At 38.7% G+C, this 16,331-nt stretch overlaps 1 protein-coding gene across 2 annotated transcripts; it reads right to left on the reverse strand.

Moving 5' to 3' along the window:
• Positions 1 to 717: 717 nt before the first annotated feature.
• On the reverse strand, positions 718 to 10,335 carry B3GALT2 (beta-1,3-galactosyltransferase 2). 2 transcript variants are annotated; one of them, XM_010715674.3, is made up of 3 exons: positions 9,724 to 10,335; positions 9,061 to 9,226; positions 718 to 5,167 (listed from the first exon to the last, which is right to left on the reverse strand). In XM_010715674.3, the coding sequence occupies exon 3, from the start codon at positions 5,029 to 5,031 to the stop codon at positions 3,763 to 3,765; it is 1,269 nt and encodes a 422-aa protein (XP_010713976.1). In that variant the 5' UTR covers positions 5,032 to 5,167; positions 9,061 to 9,226; positions 9,724 to 10,335; the 3' UTR covers positions 718 to 3,762. The 2 variants fall into 2 exon arrangements, with proteins under 2 accessions (XP_010713976.1, XP_010713975.1); XM_010715673.3 differs by lacking the exon at positions 9,061 to 9,226 and having other exon boundaries at positions 9,724 to 10,334.
• Positions 10,336 to 16,331: the final 5,996 nt, after the last annotated feature.

The raw sequence follows: 16,331 nt of genomic DNA on the forward strand, positions 1-16,331 counted from the left end.
GTAAAGATGGCCTAAAAGACTTTCATTTAAAAGACTGCATTGCAGAGACAGTGAGTTTTTAAATCATTGTTTCAGTCTGCTTGACCTGACAACATCTGTCTTATTTTCCTAGGTTGCTGTCAGGATATAATTTTAAATTCTAGAGCAGAGAAAAAATTCATAATATTTACATAAATATCATAATGGACACTAATCTTATTTCCTCCAAGGAACCACTGAGGCTTGGAAGTACCTTTATGTGTAGTTTTTTTCCATGTAGAATATGTCATGAACTTGCTCTGTGAGAAATGGATCAGTGGTTGGGAATAGGATCAGCTTTCTTACTCCAGCAGCTGTACTTGTGCAATTTCCATGCTCAGGTACGATGTGGAATGATCTGCAAATAATTCTGGTTACTAATACAATTGGAGACCAATAAATCTGTTGTTGGTGGAAGATATTTGTGGAACTTTATTTTGGTTGTGTAATATGAATGCTTAAATTCTTAGTTGAAAGTTAAATGAAGAAAAATCACCAAATTCATTTCACTTGGTTCTCTTTCTTCGTTTTACCAAAGTATTTCTTTGCCGTGACGACGGTGCTGATGATGACTATTTTCTTTAATAAATTCAGAGTCATATTAGATGGTTTTGTATTTCTGCTCAAACTGAAACAAATGTACAGAGACATTTAAAGAGAAAATTACACAAATCTTGGTAAGCAAACTGGTGTTATGCATTTTTTTTTTTTTACTTTGCATTGCAGATACATTAATCTCAGATAGAAACTTGTATCCTATTGCTACTAACAATGCATTTTTAGTCCTGCTTTATGTTGGATAGGATGTGTGAAAACTTGTCAAAGGTTTTAATGACATTAATAATTGCACTGTTCTTAACATCAGCTGTTTTTGTGCTCTTCTACATTGGGCAAATAGCTTCAACCCAAGCTACAGAGTGGTAACAACACAAAGAATGCAAAGAGAGATCTTTCATTCTGTAATTGCATATTTCACCAAACAAGCTCTCCCTCCCAGTTCTGAAAGCCTCATAACAGACTGCAAGAAAACAATACTTGGAGACAAAAGATTTAAGTAGCTGTTGACTGTTTAGATAATGGTTTGAGTATGTTATGTTTATAGATAATTTTCAAATTATACTCAAGTACTAATTCAAATTTCTAAAAATTGTTAGGCTCTTAAAAGAACATTATAAATGGCTTTTTTTTTTTTCTTGCATCATCTTATATTTTAACTAGAAAGAAGTTCAGTGTGCTGAACTCATAGGTATTGTAGCATAATTCTGCCAAACTCGGGCAGATTGGTATCGTGCATGAGCTCCAAAGCGGAGTACCCGAGAGGTTGTTTGGCTGCCAAACTTCATAATTAAAGTGCCAAACTATTTAAGGTTTAGTTATTAACCTCTTGGACCATACCCAGAAGCCAGTAGCAGCATTTTGAACTAGCCAGAGTCGGGAAAGTCCAAGTAGAGTACATTATATTACATTCTAGCTTGAAAGTGCTGAAGGCAGGGAATGGTGTTGAAGCCACCTCCAGGAGGGAGGACTGTGTCCTTGGCCAGCGTGACTCAAGGAGAGGCTGTTTGTGTGACTGTATGTTTTCTACAGCCAAATGCTCCTGGATAGTACGTGGCTTTCTCTAGTTGTCTGACAATTGCTTGTGATTCTTTTAAGCTTGTATAGCATAATAATTGTTAATATGGGTGTAGTTAACATAAGCCAGGCAGCTTTCAGCTGGGGTGTTAGCTGTGGCTTGTGTTAGCTGGGAGTGTGAGGAGAACTACAAATGAGCGTTCAAAGAATACTCCCAAAGATGTTTTCTGTTGCAGCAGTGTCACGTGAATGCCAGTAACTTTCAACAAAACTAAGTCAATGCACTTTCAGTCTGGTTAATTTGAGAAGACCTTTGTGTAGATATTTACTATTAAACACTCTCGCTTTCCACAGAAGTGTCCTCTATTATTTGAGGTATGTAGGAAATGCACAAACATATGATTATCGTACCTTAAATACAGCGAGTGATGGTTTATTGGAGGACCATGGAAAAAAAAAAAATGGAGAGCAAATTCCAATAGCCATCTTCAGTAGGACTTCCTGGCATTTTGTAGGAGTGCTACTTCAGTGTGACACAGTCTGCTTAAATGTGTGAGGTCCTGGAAATAGACACAGTGTTGCTGGGAGCTCAGTTATAACATTCATCTTTTCATTACAAAGGAAAACAAACACCTTTTGGAATCTCTGTCTTGTACATGGAATGAAAACTAAGAATTAGGGGAAATGAGGAAAAGTCAGGTAATGCTAGCAAATTATTTCCTCCTGAGTAGCTTTACCATTAATAAGTGAAGTCTGAAGGGCCATAAATATAATCAGTTTTATTAAATAATAAAAGTACATCAAATAATTGTGTTTTATCCAATTAAAAAGTATTGATCAAACAAAACTAATCACAGTTCCATCCTCTGCTGCTAAATCACAGGTGAGTGTTGCTTACTGTGACAAGTAGCAATAACGTGATTCCGATGCGACTCTGCTTCACTGGAAAAGAAACTTTAAAATTCTGCTTGTTAAAAAATTTGAAAACCTGCAAGTAGATTTAGCCTACTTCTCCCATCTTGTTTTCAGTGACAGATGTTGTAGTTTTAATTTTTAATTTTTCTTCCATTTTGGTTTTGCCCATAATTCTATCTGGAAATGTCAGTCTTATGACTTAGACCTTTCTGCCTGTAAGGTAAAGTTTGGCTTAATTTCCTCTTGCAGTCCTATTTTAGCTTAACTGATCCTTTTTCTGATAGGCAGTAAGTAGTAAAACAAATCAAGATTGAGTTGGTTTTCTCCCTCTTTGTACAAAATGGGACATTTTTGAGACTATGGTGAAAGGCTTTTGCGTTTCTTTTTACCCTTTGGAGCTGCCTTGAAGTTATGTAAGAAAATAAACAGCAGATTGAATGAATCTGCATGCAGGTGCCAGTGCTAATTGGCACCCAGATTCAGGGTCTCACCCTATAACCTGTAGAGAATAACTTGGGGGAGAAACTAGACCTGAATCGAGAACACCTGCTATGAGTTTCAGAAGGAGATGTGCAAAGTAATGGTTTTCTGAGCTTTGTTTTCAGTTATTCTTTTTCCCTTGCCAAAAAAGCAACCTTGCTAGAAGTGGACTTACTTGAAGGAAGTGCTTTTGCATTGTTTTAGAGTTTGTTGAATGATGTCTTAATTTTAAACGTGATGCTGCTAAGTGTACTGCATTTCTAAGAAGTGTGTGGTAATTTTCATGTGGTATTTTAAGGTAAGATTCATCTTCCCTTTGTGCATTTCCTTTGCTTCTTGTTTTTTGTTTCACTTATAGCAATCCTAGACAAGAAATTGTTACATTTTAAAAGAGCAAGAGCTATGAATGCATTGTCTTAAAAATAAAATTTGTGTGGAAAATATGCTCAATTAGATTTTATTGGCACATAAGTCAGCAATTGTACCACTGGAGTGTGCATGCTTATTATTGCACATTAACACAAAAAATCATTATATCTCCATTTTTTTTTTTTCCTCAAATTTGCTGGGAAAACCTTTTGGTTATGGTTTTATAATATTAGTGTTATCAAGAACTATACTTTTTTTCAAATTAAAAAAATAATTTTCAGACTCCACTATGTGATGGGCATCAACTAAAGGCTGTCCCATTAAGCTCATCCATTTTCACTGTACATGCGTTCAGCAATATTTACAAATTGCACATGGAATACATTTGACAGAGGGAATGTTGTCCTTCTAGTGCAGTTTACGATGGCGATACCTGCTTGCCTTCTCTTTTGCTGCATTGGCACAGGCATTGTGCTTATTCTGTTGTAAGTGGTTCCAGTATTTGATCAGTTCACTAGGTTGGAACTGATGGGAGGTAATTAGGTGGCTATATTTACAGCTGGAGTAAGAAACTCGCCAGTGATTGAAGACAAATTCGTTGGGTGGAGGCATGGGGTCAATTCGCAGCTTGGCAAGGCAGATCCCCACATATACATCCTCTAAATGTAAACGTCTGATGCCTAAGGAGACTTTAAAGATTTTTTCTGCTAAATCTCCAGAAAAAACGTAACCGGTTCCAGAGCAGAATACAGGGTAACGTTCGCTTGGGTACAAATCAGGTGGCATATACCACTTGCTGTCCTTGTTCCTGTTAGGTGCGTAACCTCTCATTAAATATCCTGTAAAATATTTGTGCCTCGGAGGAAGCTCTGGCTTCAGAAGCTTGTGTATTAAATACTCTGTATTGACAAACATATCGCTGTCAGTTTTCATGACGTAGGGAACGCTTGGACAATGAGATGCAACCCAGTTCATTCCCATCAGAGTTTTAATGGTTAAATTATAATAGGTATCCAAGTACTCTTGTTGGATGATGTCATGGTACTGTCTGCTTTCCTCCTGTATGGTACGCTGGAGGTACCCGTTTGTCTTGGTACTTAGCCCCAGCAAGAAGATGCGAACAATTTGAATGCCAGGCGTTAGGCTTTCGTTACCCCAGGTTTGTCGAATGGCCTGTCTGGCTTCCACCTGGCCTGGCTCTGCAGCTATGAGCAAAATCAGGAAAGGGACCTTCTCCTGGCATTTTTCAGGCTCGTTGATGATGTATTTGAAGTGATATGAGGTTGGATGCCCAGTGCCTTTCTCATTGTAAATACTTCCATTAGCGCTGAGGGTGTTTTCCAAGCCAGTCACTCCTTGCGGCGACAGGTCAGTGTTGTTGGGGTTGGTGACTGTTGGAGGCCTGAGGGTCTGAGGTACGGCGTCTTTCCACATGTTCCGTAGAGAGCTGTGGTTCATCTCGCTTTTTGTAGATCTAAATCCTCGGATTGTGTAAGTCATGGGATTTTCTCTAAAGCCTGCCCTGCCTGGCAGCCAGTCGTGATGGTTAAAAAACAGAAACACAGCAAAAAGAAACACGAGAGAGATCAGACCAATAAGATGGGTGCGAAATAGAGACCTTTTGGTATTCCAGGTCATCTTTGCAAGGCAGCAGTGTCGTCTTCTCCACTGAAGCATGTTGTAAGAATCCAGTGATGGGGTGTGAGATAATGGCCAAGCAAAATGCTGTTTGCTTCCTTTCCAAATCCACTGCTATTCTTTGGTATTCATTTCCTTTTGTTCATGTCGAGTAATTCTCTGCAAATGGCTCTCTCTGGAAGGGTTTAAAGAGAAAACCAAACACATTTTTTATTTTACCTGCACATAATATGAGGCTACAATGAGAAAATAGATAAAAATAGATTAAATTGAGCTTTGTTTTTTGAGGAAACAACCCATAAATAAAGTTTAGGGTTTTGTTTGTTGGTTTTGTTTTGTTTTTTTTTCTTTTTCCAAAAGCCAAGCTTGTTTTACAATTGAAATTACTTGCTTTGTTAGGTTTTAAAAATGCATACTTTTATGATAGAAGTTCTGGAAAGCATCCTGGGTACCAAAGATGAAATAAACAGGGGAAAAAAATTATCACGCTAGCTGGGAAAGTGTAAAGGAGTCTTAAGTAGCATCATATCTACTGAGTATGAAATCCTTGTGCAGTGCTTGAGGAGGGCTAAATGAAAAGAGCTCAAGAGCAGCTGGAAAGTTTATTGGCATTAATTAAAATGGATGTGATGTGTAGAGGCTAGTATGGCTCAGTTTAAAACTCCTACAGTAAAATGGTTGTGTGGTGGTAGTGGGACAGACAGTGCAAGGTTGATGATGGCGGAGTTCTGTTAGTCACAGTACACTGCCTGACGTGTCTCCACCGGCCCTGACTGTGTTCAGAAAGTCAATGAGAGAAGGTGCACCTGTCAAAATTAATTTTCAGGGTCCAGTAACCTCTCTGCACGGTGCTTAGATGGTAACACACAATAACAATTTTGGTCACCTTTCAGACACCTTTAACCCTCTGCTCCGCAACGAGAGAGTATTGAATATTTGGCTTTCGTACCAGGCGGGCATGCAGTTGATTTACTGTTAAGCTGTTGAGTTGCAGTGGATAGAGATCTTAAGTAAATAGTGACATCAACGTGAAGTAAAGCTGCACAGCAGTAAGTTACTTTCTGGCAAGCAGTCTGATGAATGTGATTTTCAGTTTTTGTTTCCTCTGAGAATTTAAATGCATCTACTATACTTCTATTATCATGCAGAAAGGTGAAGTAGTGGTAATAGCAGCTGTAACTGTAGGAAAGAGTGCCAAAGTAGTCTGTGGTTCATTTTCTCCTAAATTTTTTTTCATATTCAAGAGCAGAGTCAATATGGCAGCTTCATGATGCTGCATATTAAAAGCTGATCACATCGTCTCGTAAATGAGCCTTTCACTGCACAGTAGCAATTCGTTTGTGATTTTCAATTTGCTCTAATTTATTTCTGGGCCCTAGGGTTTTGTATAGGGAAAAAAAGGATGACAGCTGAACAAGGCTTCCACAGAAAATGCTATTTTTAATATAAATGTGTAATTTCTTAATTACTTGGCTATCTTTTAAAACCAATATTTGGATTAATTTCTGCATTTAAAAACTAAGTAACATGTTATATGGGGAAATTACACGATTTTGCACAGTAAAGAAGTAATTTATGAAGAGATGGCTGTTGAATAATATATTACTGTGTGTGACTAACATTCAGTTTGCTGAGTTAATGCAAAGGAAAAATGAGATTTCAGAAAGGATACGGACAGATGTGTAACTAAACTTCGTTTTGGTTACTGTGTGAGTTTATATGTAAACAGAATAACCTATATGCAGAAGACATCACTCAATATTTAGAAGCAAGGGGGAACTACTGCTGCAGTTACTGAGTTGAAACTGTAGTTTGTCTATCTTATTAACCTCCACCAGGAGGAGCAAGTAAGTGGGGATTTTAACGGGTTTGTAACCATAAACGTTATCTAAAACGGCAACAGTGCTCCTTACTGCTGAGTGAAAGGGCAAAATCTTTGCCTAGTGATACATTGAACTCTTCCCTGCCGTGCTGTTACGCAGTGTTTGTGAATTGCGTTCTGAAAATATTTGGGATTTTATTTTTTCCTGAGCTACCTTTCTTAAAAACTATCTTCCAGCCTTCAAATGCTAAGCCTGTGCTTGAAGTACGCTGCTTGAGAATTAATCTCTAATTCCACGCTGCTCTGTTTCTTGGCTCAGAAATTACACCTTAAATAAAAAGGAAATAAGCCCCCGATGGGGAAGATGTGTGTTTATCCGACCGCTTGCACCTTCTTTTATATGCTTAGAAAATAAAAGCCTGCTCTCCAAACATAATTCTTACTTTCTCTGCAGTGTGCAGTGTTTTAAATGAGCGCTCAGCTACTTGGGATGAATATCGCTGCATGAGCAAACATAAATGTCACTTCAAAGGATATCCTAGATCTCAGGGAAACTAATTGTTCGATACGGGTTTGGGAGGCAGCAGTGGGAATATTTGATTAATTGCCATTCTGTTTCATGTGCATGGGGCTCAGGAAGAAGTGAAAACAAGAATTTCATGAGGAGATAAATGCAGAACAGCAGCTGTAATTCAGAATTAACTTCGCCACGCTGAATTATGCCACTATAAAACTTCAGTCATTAGGTACAAATACTTTGGCAAATCTGCACTGTACTACTCAGCCGTTTTTAATTTTTGTTTGAAGTCGTGTTTTCTTGTGCCACCAATTTCACACAGGAGAAGGGAGAATCTTGTTATAAGAACACTTGTGTAAACTGAAAACTGCTCGCAGGTGCTGCCTTTCTATGTTGCACAGAGGAATTGCCCCAGAATAGGGTTGTAATGGCTGAAGTGTTCTGTGCTTTTATTAGACTGCACGTTCACATACTGCATATTAAATCTCTTAAAGTCTTAGTCTCATCTCTCATCATAAAGACTTATTTATAAAGAGAGTCCTCTCTCATTGCATGTTTGCTTGATTTTTTTTATTTTTTTTTCAAGGTGGGAGGTTTCCTGGAGAGTCTTAGATCCCTGTTTGCCCTTTCAAAAGACTCTGTATGGATAAAGGAAGGACCCCCATCTATTTCCTAGCTTTATAGAACTTACAGCTAGAAAAAAACCCAAGTAATGCTGTCTATCAGTTCCTTTGTAATTCAGGTGTAAAACATCTCCAAATATGCAGTGGATAATAAGCTTTCGAGACACAGCAACTGCAACAAAACAGAAAGCAAATTACTAACTATAGCCCAAGGTCTCCGTGCAGTCACCTTGTGCTCTGAAAGCACGTTGTTGCATACAGCTGTGCATTTTGAAGATAGGACTTAGGATGGCTCTTGAATTTTGGCACTTGGCTGTGCAGTCTCTGATGTATGATTGAATGCCAAATATATTCACTGTGAATGCCTCTTGAGTTTTTATTTGTGGTCTGTGCTCTACTAGTGTTGTACTTTCAATTCTGCTCTATAATTACAACTTTGCAGTCTGAAGCATTCGACTCCCTGTTTACACGTTCTGCATTTTCATATTTTGATTTGTGGGCAAACCCTTTAATCAAGGGGAAGAGTTCAAAGGAGCCTGAGCCGGTGTTCTGATGAAGAGCAGCAGCTGTGCTTTAGGCCTCACAGAGTCGTGCCCTGGTTCACTCCAACTGCACTCAGCTTGTGCTCAAAACAGGCAATAATCAAGATAAGCTCTGATGTTTGGGTTTTGAAATGTCAGATAGGAAAGTGGCACTGCTGGTAGGCATGCTGCTCCGGGAGCACTGCCAGAAGGCAGGGTATTTTTTGTTCTAAAACTCCTGGAAAAGCTTTAAAAGTGATGTGAGCCGGGTGAGTGCCTTGCACAAAGTAAACACAGCTATGTTGACAGATTAATGATTTATTACAGCTTATTGGTAGGTTCTATAGAGAAGCATTTTCATCCCGTAGTGTATTAAATTGCTATACGTTTAGATCTTAAATTTGCACTGTAAATAGCGAGCCGTCTTCCTGCTTGTTTGCCACAATTGAAGTATTTAAATTAAAACAAAATGTAGAAATGAATGACAATTAGACTGAGTGCCATTTTGCAATCCAAGTTAAACAGTCAGTGTTTTCATATTAAACAGAGATCGTAATGATGGCATGAGGTAATTTACGTGCTCACCATTTTGAGTGCACAGTGTGTGAAGGTTTCCTTTTGGGATGTCAGCGGAGCCTGATGTTACTTGTAAAATGTGGTGCCTGATTGCGCTGCTGATGGCTTAGATCATGTCCGATCTTATGCACGCTCCCAAATTATGCTCGGTCAGTATTAGCCTGATGACATTTTGCTGTGTTTGAGGGGGGAGGAAAACAAAAAAAAAGCGTGAGAAAGGTCTGAAGGTACTCCTTAGATAATGTAATTTGACTGCATGGTCTGTTTGGATGGTTCAGTGCTCTCCGTGTGTGTCGTATCATGGCCATTTTATCAGTGCTTTAAGATTACTTCCGATAAGGATTAATTCTGACCTACTTTGAGAGGATTTCTAACTGTTTTTTTCCCTAAATTGGAGGGGTTTAAGTTTTTAATTTGAGTTAAATGCAATCATTACAGTAGCCACGTTATCCCTTTAATCCCTCCTGTACCCCCAGCAGGCTGTAAGCAGTGCATTAAATGTGTAAGGTAGTGACATTGTTCTGCACGGTGAAAGGAAAACCTGCTGGAATTTTTTCCACTGCTCACAGACACCTTAACTCTGGGCTCTGCAAATTAGGAATGATCATTATCTGTAATGGCTGAAAGGTAACAGACAATTGAATGAATATCACACACAAGGATTTGACATACCTTCCCTGGTCAGGCCATTTATGGTGCGAGGATTATACCCACAGAAAATAGTTTTGGCACGCCATCACTTCAGCAAAAAAGATGCTATCGAACATGCGCACATCCCCCAACAGTCTGCTTCCTGCGATTGCTTTTCACAGTATCCAATCTGTCCATCTGTCGGCTCGTTGCTGTGTTACCTTCCTTGCTCATAAGTGTTGTCCTTGTCTTGGGGCTTTTTGTTCATCCTTCGAACAAAAGGACGGGAGTTTTTGTTCGTGCTCCGGCAGTCGGGGCTGTCTGGCGTTCCCAGCCGATAGATTGGAGCTTTTACATCTGGTGTTTCCCTTGTCGGACAATGCAGTGCTGCGTTCTCCTCTTCCCAGTATCCATATTTCTAACGGTAATGTTAGCAGTGAGTGCTAGCATGTAGTGGTTCAGTTGCCTTTAGTAATAGGATTTGTCTCTCTTTCCTCCTTCATTGTTGCTAGGCAGTAGTAGAAATGGTTTCGAGCTGTTTTAACCGAGGATTCTGGTCTATTAAATCCATTCCGTAGTCCTTCGGCTGCTGCACAGGCAGGCAGCAGTTTAAATGTGGGCTTTGACAGATGCTGTCTTCTGACAGAGCAGAATTTAACGTCACTGCTTGGCTGAATCCCACGTGATTGTTTGCATTCATTTTGACTAAACCCAAAGGCAGCCAGAAACCTTTACAGACTCTTCCTCCTATTTGATAAATGATACATATTCAGCGCAAGCACGATGATAGGTGAATAGTATAAAAATTGTATGATGATTAAATGAATGATTGAGGGTTTTTTCAAATTGTTTTCACTTTTCCTTGACACTGTAACTTATGATTCTCTGGGGGATTTTTAATGTGAGATGTTCTATTTCAGTATTCCAAGGGCTGTTCTGCTTTGCAAAGGAATTAGAAGCATTTAAACACCAAAGCTTGATTTAACCCATTTGGTGCTTTCAGTAAAAAAATTTTTTGTGCTCCTATGGTGAGGAAAATATATATTTCTTTGCTCGTACTTGCTTTACGTGTTTCATATTTTTACCCTATAAAAGCTGCTTTTTGTAAACTCAGGTTAGGCAGTTGAGTTGGAAGGCATTCATGTATAAACTGTTAAGCTTTATTTCAATTACTGATGGATCAGAAAGTATCTTTCTTACATTACAGGCATATCTATATCATAGAATATGTTTTTCTGCTCCTAGTGGAATTTGGGTTTCTGTCAGTAATTTCTGTCCTGTCAGTAACTGGCCCTTCTGTGCTGACACACCTCATTCTATTTGCTGTATGCTTTAAAAAAAATCTCTCGGTAGGGGATGCTGAAGATGGCAAGCTAGCAGCATTCCTACCCAAGTGTTTGCCCATCCTTTTTTGAAAAGAGAATGAATTCAGTGATTTGGATTGATTATTATTATTATTATTTTTCTTTGTCTGTTTAGCCAAAGGATAAAGAAAATATAATGGGTCTATCATATGGTATCTCTGGTTGAACTGGGGAGGTGCTTCCTTTGCTAGCGCATAATGATTCTCCAGACAGTCGCTGTGTTTTACTATTCTAGACGCTTGTTCTGGTGACTTACTAGAAACATGATTGGACTTATATTCCCCTAAATCACCTATGCATACTTACTTTCTCTGTTAATTTAGTCTTGTATTTAATATATGCATTTCCTGTTCTAATGACATTTTCTGCAAATCCTATCATCTTACCTGGGAACGTTTTAGGAACGTGACCATATTCCCCAAGAATTCAATACAAATAAAACTTCTCCATTCTAGAAATCTTGAATTTCAAAAAGCTGGAGGATGGGCTTGAGAGGCAGCTAGTGAGGGAATGGAGTGGGAGAGGAGATGCTTCCAGCCAACACTGCTTACTGTTCTGGGACTTCAATGAGTAGTTCAGAACCAGTGTTTTGAAAGGATGTATGTGTGCCCCATCTACTGGATTTGCAATTTAAACACACAGTATGTTTACATTTCTGTATATTACATAGGGTATATAGTCTGTTGCTGTGCGTGTACAAACATGACAGAGAGAGGTTAGCTCTGTCAGCTTGCTGTACTCTGGACTACCAGCAGGCAGTGAGATAATCATGTGGTTAACTTAACCTCTGTTGACTTACTTTGATGTAAGTAATGTAAATTTTGACTAATTTTCAATCTTCAGATCAGACATATAAGAATGTACTTGAGAAACAAGTTCTAAATCTCAACGAATGCTCACTGAGATCCATAGTGTTTCCACTGACAAAAGTTTCTGCTGGCTTAATTTACTCGTGTTTCTATCATACCTAAAATGCATGTCCAAATGGCTGTGAATTTTAAGTAGCACGTTTACCTACTGGTGTTTTTCTCTTCCCCTAAACGTTAATATTAAAGGTACGAAAACCTCAAGGGCCATTTATTTTTTAGATAGAAAGCAATGACATTAGTTCTGGCTTTTAAATTAAGTGACCATATCACTTGTGCATAGGCTGTGAACTTCAGGCAGAACTGTTATATGTTGCTATGTCAAACTTGACATCTTGCATCATGAACAAGCTGAATCTGGAATTTTTAAATCTTAGTGAACCATTTCTTCTGTTCACCTATTGTTCACATTTAAAGGATGAGCAGGTCTTAGTTTATCTTGTGGATGTGTAAAGAAAAGCACTTTTCCCTGCTCCCCCTTCTACCCCTCTTCCCACTGATTTGTCTGTGTATGCGATGGTAGGCTGAGATAGTCAACGTTTCAGAAAAAAAAGTTCCTTTTATAGAACTTTCTTTTTCAGTACTTCTGTGCAGTACTGTGTGTTCCTGGGTGTTTCAGGAGGGCGGAACTTGCTTTGCTCTGTAAGTGTGACCTGAAGGTTTAAGTAGTCTTGCTGTGGTAGTGGATTGGAATGAGCTTTATTTTGGCCAAATCTCACTGTGAAGGGTCAGTGGTCTGCTTGTTCTTGATCCAAGGGGTAGTATGTTCTCTGATGTTGCCATGGTTACATCTTAAATTAGAAGCTGCAGTGTTGGTGTTTGAAATACTTAGATCTACTAAGGCTAAGGAGGAGTTTTAGTGATGTGCAGATGTGCTGTGTGAGTGTAAGGAATGCTGTAGAGTTAACATGGCCAGTGCAAGGTTGACTGTGCAGTGAGTTATACCACGTTAGAAACAGATGCAGAAAGTCATTTAAGGTAAGTAGAGTAACTTGTGCACAAGACTGATAATTGTGCAGTATATCTGTGCAAAACAAAGGTGTGAGACTTCGGAATACTTTATCCAGAAATTTAGTTTGTGTCTCTTTTAGAGAGCAGTCATATCTTGTCAAACTAATTTTAAGATAAACTAAACCCTGGGAAGGAGTCGTTTAAGTAAAGCTTTCTCTTGGCAGCAGTAACAGAAGTTTCTCAAACGAGTTGACAGTGGTTGCAACAGTCAGGTGTACTGCTTAGAAAGATGATTTTCTGCCTGATGGCTACAGGTCCCCTGAAAGTTAAACGAAACACGTGCATCACAGTTGACATGTAAATTGAATCTTTCCATCTGGATCATGCTTTATGAATACTTCACAAATACTCTGCAAAGATTATTCCATTTTATCAGAGTAAAATGTAGTATTTTTTAAGTTTCAATGTGTTGAAAACCCTGTCAAGTGACAATTCAAAATGAGTAATGACAGTGTTTTCAAGGGTGGTTATTTTTACTTCAAAACTTCTCTTTTTCCCTCTGGAAATGTGTTCATACAGAACGTCATAATTGCTGATCTTAAACTGTGTTAAGAATTATGCACTCGGCCAGTGGCCGTTGGTCTCAACGATCCAAAAAGGATACTTTTCCAATATATCATTCAGAGCAGAGGGGATTACAGAGTATTTTTAATCTGAGTGCCTACTCTGTGATCACAGTGTATTTCTTAACTATCAGAAGCACATTTGTAACTGAGTGAAAAACAGCAATCTAGAAATGACCACAAGTGTCAGTATTGCCTGCCTTTATTTTTCTTAACAAATTTTCACTATTTCTTTGTAAGTTCTGTAACACATCTCGCACTTGCTGCATTTTGTGTAAATGGGTCCGGATTTTGCACTGTTCTAATGGCTCCCAAGTGTTTCCACTAATCTTTGGACGTTTAAAATTTAAAACACAACAATATAGATCCATCTTCAGTGGCTGTGGAAGAACAGAAAGGGTTTCCGATAACTGAAACTGTGTACCTATTTTTATGTTCTCTAATGAGTAGTTTATAATTGTTCTAATCAGTCAGTAAGCGATTTAAGCACTTTACAAAATTGTTAGGGAGGAAAGACCGGATGATCTCTCGAAGGCAGGAGGGCTTAGTCCACCATCTGCCCAGTGAAACATTTCAACGGGATTTTTCACAATTGAGTCTTTTTCTAGTAACTGAACAGACATTCCAGCTACCCAAGAGGAATTAAGTCTCCAGATATCTTACAGCTCCTTATGAAGAGCACAGGTCTGGAGAGCTTCAAAATGCAATTGAAAAGTCAAAATGCTGTTGCTTTCAGTCTACTACTTTGTTCTGTTTTCGCATTATATGCAGATTTTGCATATTTGACTGCTGTTTAGAAACAGATCTTCCCTCAATAATATAGTTTTGTCTCTCATATATTTTTCTTTGCTATATTTGGGTTTTTTTCATGTCTTTCCCCCAGGCTTTACATCCAATTATTGCTGATCTTAAGTGCTAAACGAAGATTTTCTTTCCAGGGGACGGACAACATAATTTCATTTAGATTGTGCAGCATCTTTGGTCGTGCAGTTCTCCCCTGTTGAAGTGACATGCCAGTGTCAGTTGTAGCATTTCCTGCCTGTCACAAGTGTTCCTTTTGCATTCTGAAAAGAACAGGGACTTTCTGAAGCTTTGATTTAGCACAGCAGGGGAGAGGAGGCCAATGAGCACAAGTACCAAACGTTCAGAGGCAGTTTAAAAACTGTGGAAAATAAACTTACTCTGCTTGTCTTATGAGACTTTTTCATTCCAAGTGTCTGCTCTATAAGATCAGGTCGTCCCAACCACTCTCCCTACACTCCCAGCATGAACTTGACACTTTTTAATGAAAACAGAAATTGTTACAGAAATTGAGATTTTTGGGGAAGAGCTTGCCTGTTGCAACCTGCTCAGCTCCTTCTTTCTGCACCATTTGTTCCCAAAAAAGCTTCAGAAAGACCCTTTCCTTTTGGCTGCCTTCTGGTTTTTAAGGCGTCTCAATGAATTGAAGAGCTGTGGCCCCTCAGGCTGACTGCCAGGGCACAGGCCTCTCCTGCCCACTTGGGCTGCTTCTTTGAGTTGTTGGACCTGCTGCATGGATCCTTAAAGGCTGATTGAGAGACTTGCAGGTCTTGATGTTCATCTTCTCACCAGCTGTTGTGTTGTTTTTTGTTTTTTTTTTTTTTTACCACTGTGCCTATCATTTGTGTGAATATGGAGGCATTTCATCAATCTCAAAAATTCCTAGTTCTTGGTAGTAAATAAAGTGGAAAATCATGATGTAGATCTTAAGTTAGTGTTAAGTAGTGCGACTGAGCAGCTGGAAGTCTCCAAGCTGCCCAAATTTCATCTGTTTTGGGTATGAGACCTGTATTGATTCTTTCCATGTATCGTATTTCCTCAAGAGCTTTAGTGCATGAGTTTCTGCAGCTCCATTCGGTAAGTATCCTCATTTACAGCTAGTTTTGTGGGATATAGAGGATTTACAGTGGAAACCACAAAGCTTTAGTAACTGTCTTAAATACCTGAGGCCTTTTCTTCTAACAAGAATGCTTAAACTGAGAAAGGCAACAAAACATATGGAAAACTCCTTTCTCCAGTGATCCCTGTAATAAATTTAAGTAGTATTTGTTAATAGTCTGTGTAGAACTTGGATTTTAACTTGGAAAGTGAGTCTTTTTTTTTTTTTTTAAAGCAACTCCTTGCTGTGCTCATGGACATACTGCTAAAATTGCTTCCGGTGCCCTGCATACTAGCTAGTTTGGTAGAGTTACTTCAGCTTGGCCAGACAGATAAACATCTGCTATTTCCCAATACTTGTTCCATGTTGATTCCCTCAACTGGAAGTGATTTCCAGCCATTGTATATTAATAAGTTGTTTTATCATGTATTGTGCTTAAATTCATTGAACCGATTCCCTGTTGCTTCAAAGTAACTTTCATTCTTGTGGAAAATTTTATTTGGAAGCAGGTATTCCTTTGTCCATGTTTCTGAGGGACAAAGAAATTGTACTGCTATATGAAATGACTTCCTTATGCTCGTTTTCTGGTCTATCCTACAGACTTTGTCATTCCGTTGTGGAAATTGACTTGAAAATTAACAATGGCATCTTTAGTGACTTTGAAAGAAATTTAAGCTGTGTTGTGGAAAACGTGTTTTTGGTCTGAATAAGTATATCCATAATGCCTTCTGTAATTTATGTAAGATTGAATTTTGGCAGATTGAATGTATTTTTAATAGAAATTACTAGCATAGAATTGATGTTACCTGGATTTTGTAGGTACTTCAATACCAGATCTAACAAGGCCAAGTGCAAGGTGCTGCGCTTGGGCTGGGGCAATCCCAGGTATTTACACAAACTGGGGGAAGATCTCCTTGAGAGCAGCCCTGCGGAGAAGGACTTGGGG

Source organism: Meleagris gallopavo, chromosome 10 (assembly GCF_000146605.3).
Source record: "Meleagris gallopavo isolate NT-WF06-2002-E0010 breed Aviagen turkey brand Nicholas breeding stock chromosome 10, Turkey_5.1, whole genome shotgun sequence".
In the NCBI taxonomy this organism is placed as follows: domain Eukaryota; kingdom Metazoa; phylum Chordata; class Aves; order Galliformes; family Phasianidae; genus Meleagris; species Meleagris gallopavo.

Excerpts from the sequence above, each read along its gene's own strand:
- B3GALT2 (XM_010715674.3), bottom strand. The coding sequence starts at position 5,031 with ATGCTTCAGTGGAGAAGACGACACTGCTGCCTTGCAAAGATGACCTGG.